At 40.2% G+C, this 27,076-nt stretch overlaps 1 protein-coding gene and 1 long non-coding RNA gene across 16 annotated transcripts in view; one reads left to right on the top strand and one right to left on the bottom strand.

The window, feature by feature from the left end:
• Positions 1-27,076, top strand: part of CDH18 (cadherin 18) — a 625,567-nt gene that overhangs the window by 471,066 nt on the left and 127,425 nt on the right. For all 15 annotated transcript variants that reach the window (XM_084508750.1, XM_084508740.1, XM_084508744.1 and 12 more), the window contains one exon: positions 20-139. In XM_084508750.1, coding sequence (XP_084364876.1) covers positions 20-139 — 120 coding nt within the window. The remainder of the gene's footprint in view (positions 1-19; positions 140-27,076) is intronic.
• On the bottom strand, positions 18,248-19,946 carry LOC311431348. Its single transcript, XR_014689369.1, has 2 exons — positions 19,728-19,946; positions 18,248-18,479 (listed from the first exon to the last, which is right to left on the bottom strand). It is a non-coding gene; the product is annotated as an uncharacterized lncRNA (long non-coding RNA).

The following is a 27,076-nucleotide window of genomic DNA, read 5'->3' as shown; positions in this document are numbered from 1 at the left end:
TATTTTCCTGTATATACAGGTACATCTGTTCTACAGGTGACAGCCACAGATGCAGATGACCCTACATATGGAAACAGTGCCAGAGTAGTATACAGTATTCTTCAGGGACAGCCATATTTTTCTGTTGACCCTAAAACAGGTGGGTATTTTATATTCCTATCAGTATTATTTGGTTAATATGTTGCAGTTAATTGAGTCTGGTAGGTGGAATCCAATATACAAAATAGGCAGGTGAGTGGATTTTTTTTTTTTTTAATTCCTGTTATGTCCTTCTTTTGGCTTTCACATTATGAAATTTCAGAGTTGCGGTTTTACTGAGAACTAAAAGGAGCCAACGGTGTACTAGATTAATTCTGCATCATGCCATGATGTGAGCCATTCAGCCAAAGTGGAATAGCACTTTTTCATATTTTCAAACCTCTGTTTAGGAAGTGACTCAAGTGTGCCTAATACATAACAATTTTAAATGCTTTGTTTTGCCTGAGGGATAGGCTTAGGAGGATTATTGAATGTGTGCTTCAACATAATAAATTAATATAATTCTCATATTTATAAAACTTTTGTTTTTTCATTTTGCTGAAATCATATTCTCTGATTCAAGAAGTAGAATGAGCTAAAATATTTATGCTTAAACTCTATGCATCACCCTCTCCTGTCTTCCAAGAAGTGTAACTTATGTAGAAGGAATCAAAATTGGTTTCTTTAAAGAGAGAAGAAACCTCCTTTGGACTGGTAGTTAATATTTTTGGATTTTATGAAGACTGTTATCTTATTTATTAATATGATGGATTTATTTTTTTTAATATGTATTTATAGTCCTAATATTGAGGAAATAAAACTTAACAAGTTTTTTTTTTTTCTTCATTTGAACTTTTAAACTGTTTTCTCTTTCCATATAAAACCTTTAATGCTGAGTTGAAAGAATCACATTCTTTATACTCATGTATCTATTGTGGTTCCTACACTGACCGTATGGAAGAAAATTATTTTTAAATTGTGCCGAATTCAGTGTAGTATAATAGTTTTCACTGTAATGTTTTTTTACAGTTAAGTGTCATTACTTGTGTTTGTTAATCTGTGTGGATTTTGGAGGCATGCACTTGCTTCAGTAGAAGAGAAATGCATTTTTACCACCTGAGCTGGCTTTGAGACTACACCTCCTTTGAATAGGAGGCTGGACTAGATGACCCCTAGATGTCTTTCTCAACCTAAATTATTCTATGAATTTTTGAACACATTAGGAAGGCCTAAGAGTGCAAAGCCTGACAAAGTAGTGTTGAAGGACTGTATAAACTGCTTGGAGGCAAACCTGTTGTAGTCCTGATCATGCCGTTTACTGGGAGTGACCACTGACACACACCTTACCTGGCTATGTGTGGATACAGTCTGGGAGACTGCTAGCTGACACAGGTTAACAGCATTCTGGAGTACATGTTGACAATTAAGAGGGAGAGTAAATCAGTGGTACAGTGCTCAAGCACTCTCTGCCTTTGTTTTATTTAGAAATACAACCCTGGGCTACATTTCTAATTTATGTTTTGTCACTCTGAGGCAATGGCCTATTTTTTTATTTGGTATGGTGTGGAACTTGTAGTCTGGAGCTGTTATTTAGTCGGTGAAGAACCATGATGGGTGTTTTCAGTACCAGGTCTATATCACAAAAGAAAGTAATATTGTTATATCTGCATCTATTTGTGTCTGTTATAAAGAAAGCAGATGGAAGTATATTTTCACTCTCAAAGCCTTAGGCCTTGACAGGGATTTAATAACATCTATGAACTTAAATTGTTTTAAATATGTGTACAGAATACGAAAATATTGTTGATTCTTTATTAGTATGCTTATATGGGGAAGGAATGAGGTAAGTAGACAGTGAAACAGTGAAATAAAAATGGAGTAAGCTTTTTGTTTTAAGTTGTCTTTTCATAATTCCAGAATAGCATTTAATTTAATTTGGTGTGAAGAAATGGGAAGTAGAATATTGGAAATTATTGAAAAATCTTGAATAATAGAGTGTTTCACTATGAAATGTGAAAGGCTGCACATACAGACTGGGCGATGAGACGCTGGAGAGCAGCCTAGAAGAGAGGGATCTGGGGGTCGTGGTAGACAGCAAGTTGAATATGAGCCAGCGGTGTGCCCTGGAAGCCAGGAGGGCCAATCGTGTCCTGGGGTGCATCAAGCACAGCATCGCTAGTAGGTCAAGGGAGGTGATTGTCCCGCTCTACTCTGCGCTGGTGCGGCCTCACCTCGAGTACTGTGTGCAGTTCTGGGCACCACAGTATAAAAAGGACATGAAACTGTTGGAGAGTGTCCAGAGGAGGGCTACGAAGATGGCGAAAGGCCTGGAGGGGAAGACGTACGAAGAACGGCTGAGGGCACTGGGCCTGTTCAGCCTGGAGAAGAGGAGGCTGAGGGGAGACCTCATCACAGTCTACAACTTCCTCGTAAGGGGGTGTTGAGAGGCAGGAGACCTTTTCTCCATTAACACCAGTGACAGGACCCCGGGAACGGGGTTAAGCTGAGGCAGGGGAAATTTAGGCTTGACATCAGGAGGGGATTCCTCACAGAGAGGGTGGTTGCACACTGGAACAGGCTCCCCAGGGAAGTGGTCACTGCACCGAGCCTGTCTGAATTTAAGAAGAGATTGGACTGTGCACTTAGTCACATGGTCTGAACTTTTGGGTAGACCTGTGCGGTGTCAAGAGTTGGACTTGATGATCCTTAAGGGTCCCTTCTAACTCAGGATATTCTATGATTCTATGAAATTTTGTGTTGAATTTCTGGGTTTAAAACACTAATTTTCGAAATGCATCACTTCTGAATCTGCAAGCATTTCTGTGACCTATTTTTCAACAGTTTGAATTGTTCAATTTCATCTTAATTATTTTTTCTCCAAAAATTTTTTGAATTTACAGTGGCATTCACAAGCTTCCCTTACAAGAAAGAAGTAGAAGGGCCGTAGCAAGGAAAAAGTGAGAAGGGGAAAGGTTTCAACATTTGTGATTGAATGTAACTTTTGAGAAGTCTAAGGATCTCTTGTAGCTGTTGGTAAAGCTTCTTGGAGCTATCAGATACAGACATTAAGCTGTTCATGGCTGTAGTGTAAATGCTAATCTTAAGTTTTCTGCCTCTAATTTAGTGCTTCTTCAGATTGGTTCTGAACAACTTACTATTCAGAGACTTTAGAATTATAGATTTTTATTAGCTTGGTTTAAAATGGCTTAAATAGGGTGGATATTTGAGAATTCATGCATCTAAAATATAATACTTGGCCACCTCAAGATTAATAACTTTAGAGCTGTGTTGTTGGCAAAAGAACATTGTTGTTGGCTTATCTGATAAAAGGCTTGTTTTAGCTCACACAAAGGAGCGCAGAGATGCAGCACACAGGGAGCAACCCCCAGGTAATTCCCCATCTGGGTAATCAATACTGGGCTGAGCCTTAGCCCTATAGTCCAGGGGTGAAACCCATCATGAGGAGTCAGCAACAGGAGAGGCTGAGGGACCTACTACCTACAGGGTGTGGGACATGTTATAGGATGCAGGGAAGAGCATCATGGTATTGCACTAGAATGTTCTGGAATGTTTAGAGGAAGGACCACTGGAAGAGAAATGGAGGGGCTGAGACAGATGAGGGAGGAAAAAGCAAGGGAAAATAATGGCGTAAGGGGACAAAGGGGACCGGTCGTGTGTAAACAGGCTCCTGCTCAGTACTGTTGTTTGTTTGTATCCTGTGCTTGATCAGTGCAGTCTGTCCTGTATGTTATTATGCTGTCTTTCTAACCATTTTCCTGGGTGAAGAGACTTTCTGTCTCTGTGCATGTGTGTGTGGAGGTTTAAATGCCAGCAACAGGAGCTGGACAGATGGGTCAGAGGGGCCCATGTGTCTGCGGTGCCAGCAAGTGGAGAGTGCAGAGCATGTGCATATTACATAGGTGTGTATGTCAGTGTGTTGTCACTGCTGAGCATCAAGCTAGACTGATCAGCAAGTAGGATAAGTAGCTTGGGTTCTGGATATTCACATGGCCCAAAGTCTGGGCCAGATGCCTGAGAAACCAGAGGGTTCAAGAGTTGGTTGTTGGAGGAGCCAAGAGGTCCAGACCAGCTACCAGAGTGACTGTAAGGTCTCCATGTTGACTGAGAGGCCTCTTTGCCTGGGGATCGAGGTACCACTTACTAGGTTAATGGGGTGTCTGAGGCTGGATATGTGTGGGTACCGGTTGAGCACGTTTGTGTTCCGCTTAAATAGGTCTTCATCCTGAGCAGGCAGGGAAGGAAACAGGATGAGGTTGTCCATCCCACTTGTGTTTTGGTGTTAAGTATTTCTGTCTGTGTGCCACCTGCTGTGTGTATGTTTAGCGTGTGTGTGTGTGCCTGTTGGGAGGACACACTGCCCCACTGCTGCTTCTTAATCATAGATTAAAATCAAGGAGTAGCAGAAGCCTTACCTCCATCAGGCTATCAGTTTTGGCAACTCCTAAGAATCATTAGGTTTTCAGGTGATCGGCTCTAGGGCTTGTAGTTTTATTCATTTTGTTTGTAGGCATTGGTGTGGTGGGAGAGAAACATGTTTAGCCTTCAATTGAATAATTATGGCTAATTATGAAGTGTGAGAAGAGTGTCAACCTCCCTCTGCTTTCTGTCTTCACAATAATATGAATAATGGCTTCAAACATGCCTATAAGAAATGACCCATTCACTACTTCTCTAGTATGGTACTTGGTGGAGAGCACATGACAGGTAATATAGTCAGTGGGTGGACAGATGCCTCCAAATACAGAGATATTCCTCATGAGCACAAAATGAGCAAACCTTGAAAATCTTGACTTTCATTTTCAACTGTAACTGTTCTTCTTATTCATTTTTAACCTTCTTGGCAGAGTTCATGTGGGACTGGAATATCTGGTGGCATTATAATCTGTAGAGTGTTAATTTAAAGCATGCAAGTGTACACACATTTGTTTTGGGAAACAAGAAAAAAACTGTTGATAATCTATAACGTTATTCATAGGTATGATACTGATAAATACAAATACTTAGAACACAACATTGTTAATTGATGAAATATGCTAAAATGAATACAGAGGTAATAACTCTGGATTTAGTGGATTAACATCTGCCTCATTTCTTCATTTAAAGATAATATTTTATATTGGAGGAATTCCTTAGACTTTGCAGTACAATAAGAAAGAGTGCTCTTTGTATGCTTTAGTAGAATAGTCTATTGTGGTATTCCTTTTAAGAATCTACTGTGCTAACTAGAGTAATCTTAAGGCACTTCATGACTCAATGTCTCTGCTGTACAGAGGAAACTATTAGGTAGTAAAATTGTTTCAGAAATCAAATTGTGCAGCTTACTTGAAGAAGCATCCCTATTTCTGACATAAAAAGGAAAGAATAATAAATTGTACTCCTTTTAGTTGAAATATCTGCCTTGGTGACATCTGTTTAAAATAAACATGTTTATTGGGGTTAATGATGCCATGCTGATATGCAAGTTGGTACATATTAGAGTGCTAACTGAAACTGGAGAGTCCTGTGTTTAGCAATCTCTTTGCTTCATGCTGAGAATCTCCAATATTATTTTAATGGCCTTATGGCCATTAGTATCATACATAAACTGAATGCCTATGATGTAAAGGAGTATTTCGTGATGTTTCCCTAACTCCCAAAACTCCTAAGATAGCAGTTAATGCCCAAGTTCCTACAGTGGTCTGAAAGTAAACTTAACCTCTTCTATCACAGTTTTTACACATAGGCTCTTAAAATGTTGTTGCTCAGTAACTAAATTTATAAAAAAAATAGTAAGGGCAATTGCATTAATCATAAAATTTTGCTCGTACACATTCTGTTTGTTAGGCAAGTAGATTAGCTATAGAGAAAATTCAAAATCTCACTTGAACTTGCATTGCAAGCCATTTTTTTTATAGCTGCTAGTAAAGACTCCAACTTAATTAAATGCGATTGGTTCCTGCTTAGTATCAAGATGAGGTCACAGTGGAGAATCACGCTGAAATTTGAATTCCTTTTATTAGCTCTGTATCTTGCTAAATGTGTATAATTAACTTTAAAATGAATTTATTTTTGTGCATGTATACCATACTTTTTATCTTGAAGTTGTAAGAACTGCATTTCATGCTCAAGTGTTCATGTGTTTATTTTCCTCCAAGGAATTTCTGAAATGATATCTCTAGTATATATCCTTACCAAAGCGTACCATTTGTTGTCAAGAAAATCACAGGAATTCAGGATCAAAATAGGAGTCTTACTTCTTTCTTCTAATTCTGTCAGGTACTGTGCAATACGCTTCTTAATTCCCAAAGAGACAGAAATAAATGCTTCATCTAAAAATATTGTCATGAACACTTACTTGAGGGTGTCAACTGGCAGCTAACAGCAGAGAGTAATATAAATATTGTAATGTCGTTTGGATTTGGATTTTAAGTACTAACAAGAGATCTGCCCCAAGGAGATTTTATGGTCTGCCTGCTGGAGCAAGGGTTTGAGGAGCAGAGGGAGATTGACCACTCTTCAGCTCATAACAGCAGTACCAATGTTCTGCCTCTGCACTTTCTTTATGGGTTACCACTATCTACCACCACTATCTCTTCCAACATCAATCATATAGTTAAAATGGAAGGAAAAGAGCCCTAAAAGCAAGGGCGAAAAGATTACCGGATGTTGTAACCTTGTTTTCCCTCTCCTAGGAGTCTCACTGTGTATTGGAGATTTATTTCAGAAATCAGGAAGAAACTCATCCTTGGTTGTTCTGCTGTTGTTTCTGTGCTTGTGACTTTTGTCATTCACTGTTCCAAACAACTAGTATGTGCATTTGTTCTCAACCACCAGTTATACTTCCCTCCCTCCCCTCCACCCCCCGCAAACAAAAAGAAAAGTTAAAAAATGAGGAATCAACACATGCTTCCACAACTCTGTAACTTCTAATTGTCAGTGTGGCAACTGTGTTCCTTTTGTTGGTAGACACTCTTTAAAAAAAAAAAATAAATAAAATTATAGACTTTTATTTGTAAATACACAGATATATCTTTATACTTTCAACAAAATATAATGCCTGATGAAGTGCTGTGTTTGTTCAACCAGGTTTAAAGTCTTGATGTGAAACCAGTGAGATATACACAATCATATAGTCTAGAGTCTGTTGCTTTATCCTTCACAGTCTTTCTTATAGATGCAAAAAATTGCTATCTGCTCTCCATTACCAGGTTTTGCTTTTACATGTATATTCTATGGGCCGTTGTAAAAGGTTCCCTGATGTTTATGTTTATTAAGCTTGCTTTTCCATATTTCTAGACTTTCACATCTTTTTAGATATACTGAGGAGAATAGCCTGCTGGTTTTTTTTTTTGTTTGTTTGTTTGTTTCTTTCTTTCTTTCCCTGAAGGTCTAAACTACTATGCTGTATCTATTACAAAAGATAATGATATTGGTGTGAGAAAAGAGTTTCATTGTAAGTATCTATTACATGTCTTTTTTTTTTTTTCCTTTTTTTTTTTTTTTCCTGAAAATGATTAATTGTATGAACAGGTATTTCTCTCCATGTCTTCAAACTTTTCAGAAGAGATAATATGCACCATTACTCCTTTGTTTTCAGACAAGGAAAGCTAATATCCCATCCAAACAAAGTGTGGAAATTGCATGTGTGATAGACTGTGTTCAACTTGAGGGAACAGGAATGAGTAAGATTTCACCCTAAAACCACATACATTAGTGTAATTTTTAGCTCAACTGGGATGAGAGTCAGGAGACTGACTCAGAAGATTAATGCACTACACTATCTTTAAAGACTGTGCCCAAGGACCAGTCCACGTGCTAGCAATACATTACAGATCACTGTAATGCTGTGGAACTAAGCAACGACTTTACTGCCTTTAATTGTGTTATTAGGTGTCCTTCTTCTAGACAGTGGCATCCTAGTGGTATCTCTAATTCTACAAGAAAGAATTACTGGGACATTGAGTCTTCTTCCCCCTCCTTCTTCTCCCCCTTATTTTTTTTGGCTGAAGGACTGAAATGAAGATTTAGAACAAAGCATTGAGATGCCTTATTCTCTGCTCATGATCCACACTCCCTTTCCCAATTCAATTTTCCCTTCCACAAGTTATTGTGGGTATTGGTATTATTGGGGATGATAATTTCAGAAATTAAGTTAAAGGGTGGCAATGAGATTCTGCAGTGGCAATGAAAACGGGAGGGAGCAATATTGAAGTACTATTCCAGAAGCTGCTGGTTTGGTAATGCTAAAATATCTGTGGTTGGAGACAAAGTGGTTACATATTTATTAAATGGCTGAACTTCTCTCCTCTCTCTCTCTCTCTCTCTCTCCCTTTTTTTTTTTTTTTTTTTTTAAATATTATATTGTGTTAATAATGCTATTGCTTTTATAAGTTCATGAATAAGTTCACATTTTTATGTTTTTTATTTTGAGAAATTACATTTTATTCAACCTGGAGGCAATGAAAGACCAATGGTGCTACACTTGTGAAAAGGAAACAAGGCATTTGGAATTGATGGAGGATACTGTTCCTTTAGAAGTTGCATATAAATGCTGATTTTTAAAATGCACACAAGTCATAAAATCATAGAATCATAAAATGGCTTGGGTTGGAAGGGACCTCAAAGATCATCTAAATCCAACCCCTCTGCCATGGGCAGGGATGCCACTCACTAGATCAGGTTGGAAAAGGCCCCATCAAGCCTGGTCTTGAACACCTGCAGGGACGGGGCATCCACAACCTCTCTGTTCAATTGCTTCACCACCTTCAGAGTGAAGAATTTCCTCCTAATCTCTAATCTAAATCTATCCGCTTTTAGTTTAAGACCATTCCCCCTTGTCCTGATATAATCTGGTTAAGCAAATAGTTATTCTCCATCTTTTTTGTAAGTCCTCTTGGTACTGAAAGGCTGCAAAGAGGTCACACTGGAGCCTTCTCTTCTGTAGGCTGAACATCCCCAGTTCTCTCAGCCTGTCTTCACAGTAGAGGTGCTCCAGCCCCTTGATCATCTTCTTGGCCCTCCTCTGGACACGTTCTAACAAGGACTGAGCAGAAGGGGACAGTCACTTCCCTTGACCTGGTGGCTACTCCTCTTTTTATGCAGCCCAGGACGCAGTTGGCTTTCTGGGCTGCAAGAGCATAGTGCTGGTTCATGTCGAGCTTTTTGTCCACCAGAACCCTGAAGTCCTTTTCTGCAGGGCTACTCTCAGTAAGTTCTTCTCCCAGTACGTTCTTCTCCCAGACTCGTGTCTGGGATTGTCCTGGCTCAGGTGCAGCACCTTGGACTTGGACTTGTTGAACCTCATTAGGTTCATTTGGGCCCAATTCTCAAGCATGTCCAGGTCCCTTTGGATGGCATCCCTTCTGTTGTATCAACTGCACCACACAGCTTGGTGGTCCCATCCCACTGTCTATGTCATTGATAAAGATATTAAACAATACCAATCCTAGGACAGACCCCTGCGGTATACCACTCGTCACTACCCTCCACTTGGACATAGAGCCAATGATCACCACTCTCTGGGTGTGACCTTCAACTCCTTATCCACTGAATGGTCCATCCATCAAATCCATCTCTTTCCAGTTTGGGGACCAGGATGTCACCTGGGACTGTATCAAAGACCTTGCAGAAGTCTGGGTTGATGACATCGGTCAGTCTTCCTTTGTCAACTGATGTAGTCACTCTGTCGTAGAATGCCACCAGGTTGATGAGGCAGGATTTGTCCTTGGTAAAGCTGTTCTGGCTGTCTTGGATCACCTCATTGTCTTGCATATTCCTTGACATTGCTTCTAGGAGGATCTGTTCCATGATCTTGCCAGGCACAGAGGTGAGGGTCACCCGTCTGTAGTTCCTTGGGTCCTCCATTCTACTCTTTAAAAATGGGAGTGACTTAAAACCACAGCTACTCTCAGAATATAATTTATGCATAGTCATAGATCGGTAAGTATGTATCTGTTTTCCCATCAATCTTTGTATTTCAGAGCAATGCATGGATTTTCAGTTACAATCTGAATAAAAGTAGCTGATAACATCTTGTCTTGCAATAGACTATACAGAACAGCAAATCTAGTGTAGAGATGATGCTTTTCCAAAGCTTATGTATAAAGACAATGCTTTTCAATAAATATTTTCCAGCAAATATAATTGAACTGCAGTAGAGATACTTCCTCCAAAAGGTGAACGGAAGCTTTATCAGCTCCATATCAATTGTCCCTCTACTTAAAAAAAAAAAAAAATTGGAAGATTGGAGCAATTTTGCCCCAGTTTAAAATATGATAAAAAAATATGATAATAACAAATGTGACTTTTGAGAGACATCTATAATTCAGTTCTTATCTGAGTAGGAGGAGAAAGAGAAACCACCTCCACAGACCATCAACAAAAGTGTGATCTGTCTAGGAAATTTGACTTTATCAGCTGTATGTTAGTATTTGTCCTGTCAGTATTTAGTTGGCATCGTTCACAAAGTTGGTGTCTATATTAAGAGGGAACATAAAGCCTGACAATAGGATTTCCTGGTTTCCCTTATGTGGTGCCCATATTTTCTCATCTTGTCCCAGAGTACATTTCCAGCCCCTGCCATGCTCCATCCCTTGCCATCTTTGCCAAGCCCATCAGCAGCAACAGAAGCAGCCCAGTAAGCTTAAGAGTACAGGTAGACTCTGAACATAATAACCAGCAATTTTTCCTCATGTTTTGTAATTGTCACTATAATTTGCCATCATATTTGTAAATTTAAAGTTAGGATAGGCTGTAACTACATTTCCTGAGACTCTGTATCTTTGCTTCCAGAACAGGATACTCTTCAGTACTGTTTTCTTTTTATATATCTTTACTTACGGATATTTTCTTTCACTTAATCACTAAATGATAATAGAAGGTTTGTTTTTGTGTTTGTTTGTTTGTTTTTTCCCCTAAGGGTAAGATTGATCACCATTTGTCCATCGCTGTATCTGGAACTGGACTTTTTACATGACAAAGGCACAATTATGTTACCAAATCAAAGCTTTTATCTTCATTTGCTCTTTCCAAATTTCCATATAAACTTGCCATTCTGTTTGTCATGGTCTGGAGTGCACTAACACCCCCTAGAAGACCCAGGGCCACCAGCCCCTGCCCCACTGAGGCTGCATCAGGGCTGGGCTCCAGCTCCCCACAGCCCTGCCCTGCCCAGACATGGCTTCTGTCTAGCTGGGCCCACCCACAGGCTCACAGCGAAGCCTGGCCTCGGCCGGCTGGGGACCCCAGTCCCGTGCTCCTGGCGTGCTGCCTGCGGGCCCTGCCTGGCCCACCCAGGGACATCCCACGCTCCTCATGCCTGGCGTCAGGGAGCCGCCAGCCACTTAAGTTTCTATGATGTTTTTGCAAGTATCGCTGTCAACAAAGGTCTATTTTCCTTCACATTTTGTAACGTGTGAACATCCCTCAGGCAAACAAAGGGGTTCAAATTCCCAGCCAGTACATAACTTATGTGGAAATTTAAACAATAGGTAGAGATTCTGCCATTGAAAGTCGTACAGGATTACAAGAGGAGTACATCATTAATTTTACCTCAGAAACATTCAATTTATGTCCTCAAGGAAGCCTTTTGTTTCTTCCTATACAGTTTTATCTTGTTTTTCTCTTAGTACACATTTCAGGATTAAAGGATGATATTATGAATAATATTTGTTGTTATGATTATGTATTAAAATATTCTGAAAATGCTTTTCCTCTTCCTTTTTCCTTAACTGGTCCATAAGACTATTGGTATTTTGGTTACATAGTATTGTGAGATAAAGCTTATGATATTTACAAGGAAGAAGTCAATTCCATCTGTAATATTAAGGAAGCTCTAAGAGTTGAAGCCTTCCTGGAACTCAGTAAACTGCTGCAGTCCCAGAAGATCTAGCCATCAGGAGAACAGTCCTAAGGGAAGAGGGTAGATTAAATTACGTTTTGCTCTCTCACAAACTCTTCTTTCAAGAAATAAATTTTAGATCAATAGATTGCATCTAAAAGTATTTGGGCAGAACATGCAGCAGTTCCATATATATATAGCCATGATATGAGTTAGGCTTCACTTGAATGGAAGATGAAAATAAAATGAGGGACTTATCAAAGTCGTTTCTTCTTGAAGGATATCTCTTTATGATGAGATTTTCTGCAGGTTCTTGCGTTCAATATGAAATAGCAAGGACTGGTAACATAATGCACGTCCTTTCCCTTAAATACATTTCTCAAGTCTTGTCCTTAATCCATTTTTAATCAGTTCTGACAAAAAGTTAATATGGCAGTGAAATGGGTTGTTCACTTGAGCCATAATATTCTGTAAAAGTAACTGGATCACTGAAAGAGCATACGGTATGTTTATTTCACTGATCTTTTATGTTTGTTTCAATGCAGTATTGTTCTGTTCTGTACAGAGGAAGCCTTTTTGCAAGTGGATGCCTTTATAGTGGATGCTAAATATCTAGCTTACTTTGTAGTTTGGAAAAAGAAGACAACTTTAAGACAAGCATAAGAAACTCAGACTTTTTTATTTTATTTTTTATTTTTGTCTAAGCCTCTGTTTTGTTAAATAGATTGAATTGGATCAGATGTAATACCATCTCCAAGGGATTCTCACTGGTGTAGACAATGTGTGTCAGCAGTTGCATCTCAAATTTGTGTAGTGCAGTATGTTCTGCAAGAGTTTCAGAATGCTCTGGCAAACCAACAGTTGCAAGGTATACTGAAGTAGTAAAAGTAATATCGTGCATTAAGGTGTATCAGCAAATTATTTTATGTAATCACTGCCATGGTGACTTATTAGTTATATATATTTATAATATTAAAATATCACCTCTAAACTATCACATAAGATAAAATGAGGCAAAAAAATGATGGGAAAAATATTCTTTTTCTAAACTACCGAAGAGTGGTATGCTACAAAAATATATTTAGTAATAATCTTATTTAACAAAGTTATGCTTTAAATTACATAAAGCATTCATTTTTTAATTGGCATGTAGATGTGTTTATCTTATTTTTATATGCCGTCTCCTTGTTCAACTGACATCACAGTAAGTCAGAAAAATACGAGCAAGTGCAATATAAGTGTGTAATAATGCAAAGTATGTGTTTAATAAGTTAGATTTGGCATTGTTTTTAAAATGCTTTTTCATGACATAACATCAATATTCATCATTCTTGTAAAATTCTTTCTGTCCACTGCTCTTCACATTTTTTTTTCCTTTCAAATATTATTTCCATGATAAAGGTCTTCCAAGCAGATTTTTTTAAAACCTGTACTGCTGAAACAGTGACTGTACAAAAAGTCAACAGCTGATAATTTTTAAAAAAGTTTGAAATATACATTTTTGGAGTTGCTTGTCTTTCAGAGAAAGGCCTAAGTAAAGTTAAATCTTAAATAATTGAGAACTGAAACATAAATTATTAGGCTGTGACTTTCAGGTGTAGGTTTAAAGAGACGGGTGATAAATATTTACTGTCTGTGTGTTTATCTCAGTATGTGTTGTTCTTTATAGGTATAGAATCACAGAATTTCTAGCTTGGAAGAGACCTCAAGATCATTGAGTCCAACCTCTGACCTAACGCTAACAGTCCCCACTAAACCATATCCCTAAGCTCTACATCTAAACATCTTTTGAAGACTTCCAGGGATGGTGACTCCACCACTTCCCTGGGCAGCCTGTTCCAATGCCTCACAACCCTTTCAGTGAAGAAGTTCTTCCTAACATCTAACCTAAAACTCCCCTGGCTCAACTTAAGCCCATTTCCCCTCGTCCTGTCACCAGGCACGTGGGAGAACAAACCAACCCCCACCTCACTACAGCCTCCCTTGAGGTACCTATAGAGAGCGATAAGGTCGCCCCTGAGCCTCCTCTTCTCCAGGCTGAAGAAGCCCAGCTCCCTCAGCCGCTCCTCGTAGGACTTGTTCTCCAGACCCCTCACCAGCTTCGTCGCCCTTCTCTGGACTCGCTCAAGCACCTCGATGTCCTTCTTGTAGCGAGGGGCCCAAAACTGAACACAGTACTCGAGGTGCGGCCTCACCAGAGCTGAGTACAGGGGGATGATCACCTCCCTAGCCCTGCTGGTCACACTGTTCCTGATACAAGCCAGGATGCTGTTGGCCTTCTTGGCCACCTGAGCACACTGCTGGCTCATATTCAGCTGACTATCCACCATCACTCCCAGATCCTTCTTTGCCTGGCAGCTCTCCAACCATTCCTCTCCCAGCCTGTAGCTCTGCTTGGGGTTATTGCGCCCCAGGTGCAGGACCCGGCACTTGGCCTTGTTGAACTTCATGCAGTTGACCTCAGCCCACCGGTGCAGCCTATCCAGATCCTCCTGCAGAGCTTTCCTACCCTCAAGCAGATCGACACACGCACCTAACTTGGTGTCATCTGCAAACTTCCTGAGGGTGCACTCAATGCCCTCATCCAGATCATCGATGAAGATATTAAAGAGGACTGGCCCCAGCACCAAGCCCTGGGGGACGCCACTAGTGACTGGCCTCCAACTGGACTTGGCTCCATTCACCATGACTCTTTGGGCCCAGCTATCCAGCCAGTTTCTAACCCAACGAAGCGTGCGCCAGTCTAAGCCAAGAGCAGCCAGTTTCTTGAGGAGAATGCTGTGGGAGACGGTGTCAAAAGCCTTGCTGAAGTCAAGGTAGACCACATCCACAGCCTTTCCCTCATCCACCAAGTGCGTCACTTTGTCATAGAAGGAGATCAGGTTCGTCAAGCAGGACCTGCCTTTCATAAACCCATGCTGACTGGGCCTGATCGCCTGCTTGCCCTGCAAGTGCTGTGTGATGACTCTCAGGAGGATCTGCTCCATGAGCTTCCCTGGCACTGAGGTCAAACTGACAGGCCTGTAGTTTCCCGGGTCTGCCCTCCGGCCCTTCTTGGAGATGGGCGTCACATTTGCTAGCCGCCAGTCAACTGGGACCTCCCCCGATCGCCAGGACTGCTGATAAATGATGGAAAGCGGCTTGGCCAGCTCCTCTGCCAGTTCTCTCAGTACCCTTGGGTGGATCCCATCCGGTCCCATCAACTTGTGCACATCTAAGTGCCGTAGCAGGTCACCAACCAGTTCTTCATGGATAGTGAGGGCCACATCCTGCTCCCCATCCCCTTCCACCAGCTCAGGGTACTGGGTATCCAGAGAACAACTGGTATTGCCGCTAAAGACTGAGGCAAAGAAGGCATTGAGCACCTCCGCCTTTTCCTCATCTCTTGTAACTAAGTTTCCCCCCGCATCCAGTAAAGGATGGAGATTCTCCTTAGTCCTCCGTTTTGTGTTGATGTATTTATAGAAATGTTTTTTGTTATCTTTAACGGCAGTAGCCAGATTGAGCTCCAGATGAGCTTTGGCCTTCCGAATTTTGTCCCTGCACAGCCTCGCTACATCCTTATAGTCCTCCCTAGTGGCCTGCCCAGTTTTCCAAAGATTATAAACCCTCTTTTTTCTCCTAAGATCAAGCCACAATTCCCTGTTGAGCCAGGCTGGTCTTCTTCCCCGCCAGCTCGTCTTTGGGCACGTGGGGACACACAGTTCCTGCGCCATTAAGATTTCCCTCTTGAAGAGCGCCCAGCCTTCCTGGACCCCTCTGCCCTTCAGAACTGCCTCCAAAGGGACTCTACCAACCAGTGTCCTGAGCAGCTCAAAGTCAGCCCTCCGAAAGTCCAATACAGCGGTTTTACTGGTCCCCTTCCTGGCCTCGCCAAGAATAGTGAACTCCACCATTTCGTGGTCACTCTGCCCAAGACAGCTCCCAACCACCACATCCTCCACCAGTCCTCTGTTTGTGAAGAGAAGGTCTAGCGGGGCACCACCCCGGTAGGTTCACTAACCAGCTGCGTCAGGAAGCTATCTTCCACGCTCTCCAGAAACCTCCTAGACTGCTTTCTCAGGGCTGTGTTGTGCTTCCAGGATATGTCAGGGAAGTTGAAGTCCCCCACGAGTACAAGAGCTGACGATTTTGCAACTTGTGTCAGCTGCCTGTAGAACTCCTCATCCGTCTCCTCATCCTGGTTCAGCGGTCTATAGCAGACCCCGACCAAGACACTAGCCTTGTTGTCCCTGCTGATCCTAACCCAAAGGGACTCGACCTTGTCATTCCCAGCCTCGAGTTCTACAACCTCGAAAGACTCTCTAATATAGAGAGCCACACCACCACCCCTTCTGTGCTGCCTGTCCCTTCTGAAGAGCTTATAGCCAGGCATTGCAGCACTCCAGTCATGAGACTGGTCCCACCACGTCTCCGTGATGGCAACCAAGTCGTAGCCTGCCTGCTGCACGATGGCTTCCAGCTCCTCCTGTTTGTTACCCATGCTGCGTGCATTGGTGTAGGTGCACTTCAGCTGGGCCACTGCCTTATCCTCCAGCCTTGCCATCGTTCCCCCTGGCACAGCCCCAACAATCCTAGCCTCAGCCCCATCCCCCTTCCTACCTAGTTTAAAGCCCTCTCAATGAGCCCTGCCAGCTCCTGGCCCAGGATCCTTTTTCCCCTAAAAGATAGGGACCCGTCTGCGGCCATCAGGCCAGGTGCTGAGTAAAGTGCCCCATGATCAAAAAACCCAAGATTTCTGCGTTGGCACCAGCCCCGGAGCCACGTGTTTAACAGGTGGGCTTTCCGTGTCCTCTCTGTACCCCTCCCTGCCACCGTAGGGATAGACGAAAACACCACCTGTACTCCCACTCCCTCCACTAACTGACCCAGCCCCCTAAAGTCTCGTTTGATAGCCTTGAGGCTTCTCTCTTCAATGTTCTCAGTGCCCGCCTGGACTATCAAAAGAGGGTAATAGTCAGAGGGGCGTACCAGGTTGGGAAGCTTCCTGGCAACGTCCCTGACCCTGGCCCCAGGGAGGCAGCAGACTTCCCTACGGGTAGGGTCAGGCCGACAAATAGGGCACTCTGTTCCCCTAAGAATAGTCTCCAACAACAATAACCCTCCTGTCTTTCTTGATGGAGGCAGTCCTGAGGCGTGGAGTCGAACTTCTTGCCCTAGGCATCCTCCTGGGAACACTTGCTACCTCTTCCTCATCTACTGGTCTGTCGAGCTCCAGGGCCTCAAACCTGTTGCGTAAGGGCACCTGGGAAGGTGGGACCGGAAGGGGAGAGGATCGCCTGCGATGTCGAGCAGGGACCTGTCTCCATTCCTCCTCAGCTCCCAGATCCCCTCCCTCTGCCCGACGGGGACAGGGCAGGGGGTCCGCCCCCATTTGAGGAGTCTCACCTTGGTACCTCCCCTTGAGGTACCAAGGTTGAGGGAGTTACTCCTACAGACTATCTCTCGCTCACACTCCCTGATGGCCCTCAACCTCTCCACCTCCTCCTTGAGCTCCGCCACCATGCGGACCAGGTCATCCACCTGCTCGCACCTCACACACGCAGTTTCTCTGCCTCCCGCCGATGGCAGCAACAGGCTCAGACACTCCTTCCATCCGGTGACCTGAACTGCGGCATTTTTTAACGGGTAGTCGGTCTGGGTGTGTACCGACTTCCTGGAGAGCGCGCCGTGCCAGGTGGAGACCATTATCACCTAGCTACGGCTGTTGTTAAGGAGGTGTTGTTTGTGTGTAGGGGGAGCGCTCTGCCCTTCCTGCGCTAACTGCCGCGCCACTCCCTTCTGACGCGCCACGCCCTGTTTGCCCGCCCTGGTCGCCGCGCTCCTGGTCGCCCACACTCCCTAGGGGCAGCTTTTGAACGGCTGGGGAGGGGGCGCTGCTGGCTCTGCCTACGCCTCGTCAGCCTCCCTCACGAGGGCTGCCAGGTCCTGGCGGCTCCCTCAAGTAGGCTCAATGCCGGAAAAATTAGCCCTGCCTGGCCAGATCCCCCGCTCTGCTGCAGAACGCGTCTGCCCCGGAGCCGATCGCCTTGGCAAATGGCCAATAAGGGGCAATTAATTTCTTGTTTCTCATATGAGCAACATCCAGGGATAGAAATTTTTTTTTACTGACCATCAGATACCCATTATCACATATCTCCTGTTGAAATAAACAGTAAATTAATGGAATAGGGTATTGACTGTATTTATCTTGATCAATTAACCATGCAAGAGATGAAGGACTCACAGATACCTCTCCTTTGAATGTGGTTCCTTTCTGTGGTTCCTTTGCTTTGCACGAATTTTGTCCTCCTTTTAACAGAAAGTTGCTGGGAAAAGTTTTGGAGTGCTCTAACCTCCCCAGGGTTCCTTGTGGGTTTTCCACCGCATCTGTGAAGTGTTGTGTTAGGCTGTGTTGTCAAAATCCAATAATTTATTTTATTTATTTATTTTTTTATTCCTGATTCATTTTGGATTAATAATACAACTAACAGCGGTTGCCAGATGACAGCTACAATGTTGCTGTGTTTTTAATATTTTCTTCTTTTAACTTTGAAGATCCTTTCTTTCTGACAGGAGTCCTCAGGGTGAATTTCAAGGCCTTGAAATTAAAAATGATTCATGTAGCTGTTGACACACAGTCCTAGGCAGAAGCAAAATAACAAATCAAAAACACACGTCTTTTACATTTTCTCTCAAGTCACACATTTTACTTAAAAGAGCTTTGTGAAAAGTTAATTTTTACTATGGCTATACTATGCAGCAAGAGTGTTAGAATATATAGGTAAACAAAGAGCAATGCTTGTGAACTCATGATAAATGTTAGGATTTTTTAATCAACCTCACCTTTTCATTGCACTACTTATTTTTATCTGTAGATAAGAATCTATCAGTGCTTGTTGTATGACAGATAGTTCCTCCCTGTACGACATATGAATTGTCACATACATTGGCCTAAACACAGAGAAGAAAATATTGTTTTCTTACAAATTTTGTATCTCAGAAAACAAGCAGCTGTTTTTTTTCAGTGTGTCCTGGTTTCAGTTAGAACAGAATTAATTTTCTTCCTAGTAGCTGGTGGAATGCTGTGTTTTGGCTTAGGATGAGAAGAGTGCTGATAACACCCCGATGTTTTAATTGTTGCAGAGCAGTGCTTATACCAAGCCAAGGACACCTCAGACTTTTGCTCTGTCCTGCCAACAGGCAGGCTGGGGGTACAGTAAGAGCTGGGAGGGGACAGACCCAGGACAGGTGACCCGACTGTCGTGGTTTAACCCGGCTGGCAGCTAAACACCACGCAGCCGTTCGCTCACCCTCCCCCCTCCCTCTCTGGGACGGGGGAGAGAAATGGAAAGTGAAGCTCGTGAGTTGAGATAAAGACAGTTTAATAAGACAGGAAAATAATAATAATAATAATAATAATAATAATAATAATAATAATAATAATACAATGATGATAATAGTACTACTACTAATAATATGTACAAACAAGTGATGCACAATGCAATTGCTCACCACCCGCTGACCGATGCCCAGCTTAACCCCGAGCAGTCTGGCCCCCCCCCCCCCGGCTAGCCACCCCTATATATTGTTTAGCATGACGTCAGATGGTATGGAATACCCCTTTGGCTAGTTCGGGTCACCTGTCCTGGGTCTGTCCCCTCCCAGCTCTTACTGTACCCCCAGCCTGCCTGTTGGCAGGACAGAGCAAAAGTCTGAGGTGTCCTTGGCTTGGTATAAGCACTGCTCTGCAACAATTAAAACATCGGGGTGTTATCAGCACTCTTCTCATCCTAAGCCAAAACACAGCATTCCACCAGCTACTAGGAAGAAAATTAATTCTGTTCTAACTGAAACCAGGACACAGTGCTCACAGCAGCTTTCATGGTACCTCTGAAGGCCAGCCCCCGTTGCTGGGTGTGCTGCAAAGCTGCCCGTATCTGAAGAGCATGTTGGAGCACCTGCCTCTGCAGCACCATGGCTAACTCAGTTCACCTTGTACCTAAGGCCTTCCTTCTCCAGGACTTGTTCAACATGGGCTAACACCGCACTGTCCCCTGCCCACATACGTGCTTCCAATCCTCCTGAGCAAGCAGCGGCAGAAGGCAGCTGGGCCAGCTCAGGCATGGCTGGGATTGCTGAAGAGAGCAAATGACAGCCTTTGAATGAGTATTGTCTGCAGCTGTGACTGCTGCACGTGTGCTCTGCTTGCAGTTTCTGCCTGCTATGTAACAGAATAGAAAAAGGCTTTCATTTTGTCTAGCTGAGGTGGAGACAGACAGATATGTTAACATTTCCTTGTGCTAGCCATTTTCTTGAAACATGGGTACTGAAACACCTGTATGTCAAACAGATGGGAAGCTAGTCTGAGGATCCCCAGTCCTCCTTCTCATGGCAGAAGGGGTCTGCTATCTGGGAGTAATCATCATGGTGCCTCTGTGACATCGTGGTGTCATCTAGTGTCATGGCAAGTGCTTCTGACCTTCCACTCCAAATCGGTTTCGTTTTGATTTAGTTTTACAAGCAGAGCAATATGAAAAATAAAACCATATTACTGTTCTGAAAGGATGGCTTAGTAAACCATGGTAGACCACAGTATGGTACAGAAGATAATACAAAAAATATTCAGTGAAATTTGTATTAAGCTTCTGAAATCTAACCTTTCAGTAGTGAATTTTAAATTAAGACAAAAGCACAGGAGCGAACTGTACTTTTAATGCCTTTATGTGAGGGTTAGTTTTTTTTTTTATTATTTTCCCTATGTTAAAACAACAGGAAAAAAAATCAAATCCATTTAAAGTAGAAAGGAATTTTTAAAAAATCCATATTTTTCCAAGATCTTTCACAATATCACATCATTGCCTATCTAAAAGATTGTTATAGAGTGTATTTTATTGTTATTTTATTTTTGACTGAAAATAACTGATTAGTCCTTTGAATAGCCATCATGAGAAATGGTGATAAATTACCTTTTTTAGTGGTGGTGTTCTGAATCAGAATGAGATTGTCAGTAATGTGTTTGGTGCTTTCAAAGTTTCAGTTAGGTAACAATGAAATAATGCACCCCTGATTCAACATCAAGCCTCTGATTTTTGAGAATCACTTTTCAGATTGATATTAACAATATTTTTTCTGTAGACTAGTGTAAGTAAGTCTGGGATGGTGGAAGAGTGAGGAGGAAGAATTTTCCTGTCCAATAGCCTGCTCCCCTAAGCAAACGCACAATACCCCCCTATATTTGAAGAAATTGCATTTATATTTAATAACCAGTTTCAATTTAAATTTTTCAAGCAAACTCGTATCTTGTATTTTGAATACTTTTTTTTTTTTTTTTACTACTTGTTTTAGACAATCCATTTCTGGATATATTGGTAGTTTATGTTCCATGATTTGGGAACTGCTTATGAAGTAGTATGTAATAATTTTGGGAAATTAAAAAAATCCAAAGTTATTATTCATAAATAATAATTTGGAAATGTGTTTCTATACCGAGAACACAACATGAGAAGTAATTTGTTAAAAGTTAGAAATTACAGCTGGGATGTAGTAGGTTAGACTGCTGATAACTTTCTGAATTAATCATGTAAATCACAGATTATACCAAGTTTTAGCCTTCATAAGTTAACTACTAGCCATCATAGGTTTTTAAAATACATTCTTAGCAGAGCGGGTAGCAGATACCTATAGTTAAGGTTCACTAGCAGTTTCCATTGTAAGTTTCTGATTTCAGAAGTGCATAGACTTTTCTAGATTTTATTGTTTAACCTGCAATGGCCTATTATTTATCTGTTGTTATGTCTAGTGATTATGTTAGTTTCAGCAAAAACATTTTTTTAAGAATGTGATCAGAAAAGGACTTTTCTTCCTTACTATTATTTTTCTCATTTTGTAACCATTTCTGGTTTGAAGTGAGAACATGGCAATTGGGAGGAAGATATTTCTGAAGCTAAAAAGATAGATTTTGTTTTCATGGGAAAATTGCATGAAGGTTCGACACAGCTCTGAGCCTCTGAAGTACCATTTGCACATGACCAATAGCACTTTTAAAAGATTGTCACTAGATTTCCTGAGTAGGCTCCAGCCATGTTAAACCTGGCTAAATGTAAGTGCTAAACCAGTGCACTAAAAGGCTTTATAATAGTCCAGTAATTATTGTCACTTACTTGACCAGGAAGAAGGAAATGGTGAGTCCCAGCTTTATTTTTTTTACAGATATTTATGTAGCATTACTATTGAGCATATCTACGAAAGGTCATTGGAGGCCATTATGGATGACGCAACTCAGAAACAACTGTAGGTCAGCTCAGAAAATCTTGGAAATAAAACAATTAACAAGCTCTCTCCAAAATGAACTTGTTCAAAGCATAAGGTGCTCAAAAGATCTCTTCTGCCACTATCAAAGAGAAAAACAGGAAGGAGATAGTGAGATAGTTCAGCCTGTTTCTTTTTTCCTTTTTTTTTCCTTAATAACATCAAAATCTAAACTGTTATTGAACTAGTGTCTTCTTAATAATAGAACAGATAGATCAAAAGCAGATGCTGTTGAAAAACTATGTTTCTATGTGATACTTTATAAGTCTATGAACTTCATCTACAATTCTGTATTGTGCTCTTCATTGGTATATGATGAATTTAAGAATCACATTACACTCTGCTTTCCCTGTCTCCATGTTCCTGGGAGGGTGATGCGCAATTGTCATTACGTACCAGCAAAACAAGCTAAGTAATACTGATGCCAAAATAGCAGAATAACAAAATAGCAAAATTTTGTTGAAAATATTTCTACTATGTAAAAGAAAGGTTTGTTAAACTTTGTCTGCAGTTAAATGAAACTAACAGTTACCTGTGTGTATCTGAACTGGAGCTGCACGTAGGCATTCATAAAAATTATTCTTTTTTTTTTTTTTTTTTCAAGGTCCAAAAGAATGCTATATTTACAAAGGCTCAATGGATGCTCTTGTATAGAGATTTAAGGTCCTTTGTACTAGGATCTTAAAACTTTATAATAAAGGTTTTGATTTATAAAAATAAATTTACATTATATATGGAGAATAAGGATTTGAACTATTGTTATACTGTATTATGTTGGAGTCCAGTTTTAATTTACATTGCTGTTTATATCATCAGTCGTGTCATGCAACAAAATATAATGCATTTGTAATGTCCACTCTGAAATAACCTATTCTCTGAAATGAGATGATGTGTTTACAGTTACGTTCATCATGATAGAATAAATAAACAAATATATTGAACAATAGACCTGATTGTAATACACAATCATAGGTCATGATTTCCATAATCCAGACCTATTTGCACTGTTAGATATATGTTTACTCATTTTTGTTATTGTTGGTGTATGTGAGTTTCTCCAACTTCATAATGAAGCCTTGATCTTCTAAACAGTTATACATGTATACTGTTTAGCTTTAATACCACCCTGAGCCTATGTTTTCTAATATCCTGATGTATATGAACTGAATTAAGATAATGTAACTTGGATTATTTTAACTCTTGCAGTCTGAAGTCTAATACGGTGGACTCAAGTAATCTATGCATATGCCCAGCCCTGATGTCCTTCCAGGAAAAGGAGAAAAATATTTTCTTGCTGTGTATTAGACTTGGAATTTTCTGTCTTCTTCATTACAAGTAGCAGATAAAACATTTTACATATGTTTATGAACCTAAGAAGTGATGAAGTACAGAAGCATGCGAAAGCTATTTCAAAAGGATGGAACATCTGGTATCACATGTAACAGGATGACCATACTGAAAAATAAAAAGAGATCTGAGCAAATAGGAAGGTGGAAAAAAACAAGTAATGTACTTTTTGAGAAAGTTAGGAAGCGATTATCTTGAGAATTTCAAGAACAACAATTATTTTGAATGTGATGTTGAAGAAGACTAAAAATTATCTGGGGGATGGATATGAACTGTGTATATTTCAGGTGCCTGCCTTAAAAAAGGGGGGGATTTTAAGAAACCAGGTAATAAATTACTGCATTAGCCTAGACAAGATGAAATGCAATGATGAATGAAGATCTTAGCTGAGGTAGAATTGAAATTATACTAGCTATAATTGTCTGCGAGGCTGGAGACAAATTCCCTTAGGTCTATGTATAAGCAATATGTTTCTTTGAAATGTGTATTCTTTTTCATTTCTTTTATTATTTTTATCATGTTATTATTTTATTTTATTTTATTTTATTTTATTTTATTTTATTTTATTTTATTTTATTTTATTTTATTTTATTTTATTTTATTTTATTTTATTTTTTAACATCTGCCCTTATGAAAATCTTGCCTGTCAGATGTGGTAAAAAGGAAAAAGGTCACTGAAACCAAAATTGTTGTCTCTGTTTCTGTGTTTTCTCACTTAGGATCATAATGTACACTGTGGGTAATATCAAATGTTCTGGAAGTGTATGTTCCGACCTGACTCTTATCCTCTAATAACTTGAAGTACATTTAATACATAGCCATAATCCAGGCCCTCCTTTATCATATCTGCTCTATGAGTAGATACTGTTATGCTGGTTTGTTAAATGGGTTTGTCGACTTTTCACTTCCAGTTCCACTTTGAAAAGCTCAGGCTATTTTTTATCCATCATTTTAAAGCAGTCTCTCACCTTATGCGTTGTTGTGGACAATTCTGGTACCTTTCTGTTGAGCAAGTTAAATTAATTCTCCCTTTTCTGTTATTAATAACGACAATTTTATACATCCAAAATTGATCTAAGTTGGACATGACATTCATTTTTGTATGTCTCTTTGTTGATGAATGCTTACGTAGTTTTTCATCTCAAAAGTTCATGAAATGTTTCAATATGGTCGGATGATAAAGTAGATTACATAAATGACATCTTAACCAGGTAGAGATTTCATCTGACATTTAAAAAACACACTGATTATTGATTTTGATTGGAAAATGTGTTTGCACATCATCATTCTCATTTACTATCAACTTCTTGTTTTTCTTTTTCTTTTTTATTTTTTTAATGTGTCAAGTGGAAAATGATATTATTGTCCTTGTGTAAAAAATACCTGACTTGGTTTTCTCTTTATGTGGGCAAATAGGAAAAAAAAAAGCCACTGCTAATAAAGCCAGTGGAATCATTCTAATATATCACGGAATCACAGAATCAGCTGTATCACAGAGAGAATCTGATTATTCTGATTTTACAATACTTGCTTCATGATGCTTATATTCTAATAAATCCTTGCATCATCTATCATCTTTATTGTTCATGTTTTATGTTAATAGCAGGTCATTTGAGCTTGAGACTTTGCCTTTTTCTTAATGAAACTAGTGGATGTTTGGTAGTCTTACAAATCCAGTGAGGCCAACGAAAAACAATTAACAATGTATGTTTTGAGTAATATGGATATACGTGTGCCTTTAGCTTACTATTTCATTAATTCTTATCTCACCAAAGTTTGAACTTTTGCCAAATTATCTGTACATAATAGAGAACATATTTGGTATTGATATCTGGTAACATGATGAGAATCTTCCCTTCTGCTGTGGATCACTGAGATCCTCAGTGATTTTGCTTGTTCTCATTGCATGCTGATGAAGAAATATCATTATTTTGGGATGTGTATACAGGGGGAGTCATACTGACAGTAAGTAGTATACCAGTACAAATTGGAGCAGAACCAGACCTTTTCTCTCAGCTGTGAACTCACATCACATTTGAAATCCCATGCAAGTATCAAATACATAGTTTGGTGGCTACAGGTGTGTTCCGCAGAACTGCACTCTCTCCTACGGTAGGCAAGTCGAACAACAGAATACCATATCCCTCCCTCCCTCCCTCCCTCCCTCCTTCTCTCTCCCCCCACCCCCCACCCCTTTCTTTTGTGTAGCAGATTCAGATGTTTGTGTATAGAGATGAATCTGGGTACAGGAGGTGTACTCTGCTATTCCAGACAATATTACTGCAGTATTACAGGAAATCTGGGTTATCTCTTGGAAAACCCAGAGATCTTCTGAAAATGGCAAGCACTCTCCTGTATGATCATAATCTGCAAACTGAACGTCAGATTTTGTTCAGATTTTGTTTTCCTATAAAGGGTAAATGGGTAACATGCGTTTGTATGTACAAGCATTTGTATATTAAAGAGGAATTTATCTTCAGATATTCTGTAGAAAAAAAAAAAAAAGGAAAAACATTACTTATGTAGACTTTTCTGCAATTTAGTACTTGACTTTGTTGGGAATTTTCATTTGAAGGGAAAGTAGAGTTGAGTATAAAATGTCATCGCTTGTATTTGGGAAGAGACTTGTGGTTTTGGTTTCACGTTTTTTTCTTCTTCTTTTCCAAAAATGTTAGTGTTTAATGATGTGTAGTCAAACTGCCTCACTCTTAAAGTAGTATCCTTCTGTATCTTTTTACGGATGCCATCTGGCCATCATACCCTAGTGGTTCAGAAAAAAAGTTCAGGTTCCTGTAGATGTGTTAACATACTGTGCTTCCTAGATGAATGGATTCATGCACGGTTTTTCTTGACTAATTTTTTTCGACCTTTTTTCTTTCCTTGTTGGTGGGAAATGTACTTATGTGGCTCTAAATGAAGTTTGCACTTTATTATTAAATAGATAATAAAATGTATATTTTGAAATATATTTTGAAATACCAGCAATATATACAGAGAGAGAGAGAGTAAAACTATGATAGAAAGATTTCTTTTAAGAAATAATGGTTTTTTTTGGTTTTTTTTGTTTTTTTTTTTTTTTTCTGTTTTGTTTTGTTTTGTTTTTTGGCATAACATACTTGAGCTTTCCATTCTCTTAAGGTCAGTTTTGGCTGCCAGCCTCACTGTTGTAAAAATAACATTAATTTCAAGGTAAATAAGTTCCGTAGTAGTACACAGTTTAAGTTCTTCTTTTTGTTGAATTCAGTGGAAACTTGAATAATTTGAAATTGAATTATTGTAATTTAAATATTAAATGATGCAAAAAGTAAAGTAAAAAAGAAGCCGACAATGTTTGTGTGCTGTTATACTTGTCAGCCTAACTACCTTGTCAGTAGCTATTGGAATATTATTCACTCTGTGTTTGATTTAGCTACATTTTTGCTTAATGTTAAAAAATATCACTTGCAATTAATTCTAAAGGAGAAAAACTAAACATTTTTTAAACTTGAATAGATTGTACTTGGCTCTTCAAAATTATACCAGCTGACAGCGTAGCCATCATCAAACCCACAAGTCATTGTAACTTACCTAGAAAAATATTTT

Source organism: Aythya ferina (genome assembly GCF_964211825.1).
Source record: "Aythya ferina genome assembly, chromosome: 2".
Taxonomy (NCBI): Eukaryota; Metazoa; Chordata; class Aves; order Anseriformes; family Anatidae; genus Aythya; species Aythya ferina.
The sequence above is the reverse complement of the archived record's forward strand: the minus strand, read 5'-3'. Positions and strand labels throughout refer to the sequence as shown.